At 34.7% G+C, this 1,889-nt stretch overlaps 1 protein-coding gene across 2 annotated transcripts in view; it reads right to left on the bottom strand.

Moving 5' to 3' along the window:
- Nucleotides 1-39: 39 nt before the first annotated feature.
- depdc7a (DEP domain containing 7, paralog a) overlaps nt 40-1,889 on the bottom strand; it is a 15,462-nt gene continuing 13,612 nt past the window's right edge. For both annotated transcript variants that reach the window (XM_016262785.1, XM_016262781.1), the window contains exon 9: nt 40-363. In XM_016262785.1, coding sequence (XP_016118271.1) covers nt 149-363 — 215 coding nt within the window. In that variant the 3' untranslated portion in view covers nt 40-148. The remainder of the gene's footprint in view (nt 364-1,889) is intronic.

Raw genomic sequence — 1,889 nt, forward strand, 5'->3', positions numbered from 1 at the left:
ATTTTGATAAAGAATAGAAAAAATGTGTTAATTGTCCAACAAATCTCATTCTCCATCAATACAGACATAACAGTGGTATAAATATATACATATTTACAATACTTTTTTACATATCATACATATATAATATAAAATTAAATGAAGATCTTTAAATATAAACACTGGATATTCTGTTGCCAAAATATTGCACGAATATTTCAGGATGTCCTTTGTAGAACTGTCCGAGCAGACGGCGCTTCTCTTTCAGAGAGAGCTTGGAGTTCTCGTGAATAGTTTTCAGTAACGTCCACAGCTCCTCTCTGGTAGTTTTCTGAACTGTTTCCAGGTAATCTTTTCCAGTCAGACGGCGACAGTACGTTGTTCCTAAGAGAGTGGAGATTTGAAATTTATTTTCTTAGAAAATCAAGGATCATACATTATAAGCCGTGTTTTATTTACAAATAAGGCTCACAAACATCTACTATGATAAAACTGCGGTGATGCTTTACAATAATGTTAACATGAACTAACAATGATAGATACTTCGAAAGCATCTTTTAATCAAAGTTAACGTCAGTTTAACATTTACTAATACATTACTAAAATCAAAAGTTGTATCTGTTAGTCTTATGTAATGGACCGGACCTAATATTAAGAATAAACAGCTCTTTTTTATTAACTAAAGTTAACAAAGATACAAAAAAATAAATAAATAATACAGTAACAAATATATTGCTCATTGTTTGTTAATGTTAGGTAATAAGTGTTACCAAGGTTTTTGATTTAATCAATCAGTTTTATTACCTTGATTACTTGGTAATTCAGGATGTTTCATAAAAGTAACCAGCATGATACTTTATTTTTTGTAAGGATTTGTTTGTCAAATTATGTGCGTACATTTGATATATGGCTAAATTCTTTTATTTATAAACTTGAATGATTCAGCATGTATTCTTTACATGCTTGACATACTCTGTATTACAGTATAGTTATATATCGAGTACTTTAAAAAAAATTATTGTTATTTATTTATTTTAGGTTGAGGTGGAGTGGGAACAATATTTTTTCTATTCTCCTGTATTTTCATCCTGTTATTACTGTAAATGTTGAATAAACAATTTAAAGGGGTCATATGATGCGATTTCAAGTTTCTTTCTTTTTGGAGTGTTACAAGCTGTTCATGCATAGATAAGATCCCTGAAGTTGCAAAGACTAAAGTCTCAAACCCAAAGAGATATTCTTTATAAAATTTAAGAGTCACCCACGCCCCCCTAAAACGGCTTGTTCTAACACGCCCCCACATGTCTACCTCACTATGTGGGAATATTAGCATAACGCCGCCCAAATGTTCACGCAAAGAAAGGCGGCGTGGTTTCAGTAACCGCAGTTAGTGTTGAAGCAGCATGTCAGGGAGACACTGTGTGTTTCAGTGCGAAAGCAAAAGCACTTTATTTGGCCTTCCGGAAGTAGATGCAATTAGGAATCAGGGTTAAGATTTATTTACAGAATAACAGAACAGCACAACCCAGATGTTCGAATTTGTGCAACGCATTTTATGGACTACAGTTTTTTGAACCTAGAAGAGTACAAGGATGGCTGTGCACAAAAGGCTATTTCTAAAAGAAAAAAAGGGTCAATTCCGACTTTGCTATGACAATCTGGCACTTCTGAATCAGCGACTGTAAGTATGTTTTGTTATTAATTTAAGTATTTGCTATTGACTGTTCAAATGCGGAGTTTTGCGCAGCGCAGAGTAACGCGTGTGTGTGTGTGTGTGTGTGTGTGAGGGGAACAGGGTCACATCACAGGAGAGTGAACTGTCTGTCAGAAATCATAGCACGTCAGCTGTCTTAACCGCGGCTTGTGTACTGCATCATCACTGTGTCTGTCACGCGACTCTGTTGCCCTTT

The sequence above is a fragment of the Sinocyclocheilus grahami genome, unplaced genomic scaffold, assembly GCF_001515645.1.
Source record: "Sinocyclocheilus grahami isolate Dianchi unplaced genomic scaffold, SAMN03320097.WGS_v1.1 scaffold31.1, whole genome shotgun sequence".
Lineage (NCBI taxonomy): Eukaryota > Metazoa > Chordata > Actinopteri > Cypriniformes > Cyprinidae > Sinocyclocheilus > Sinocyclocheilus grahami.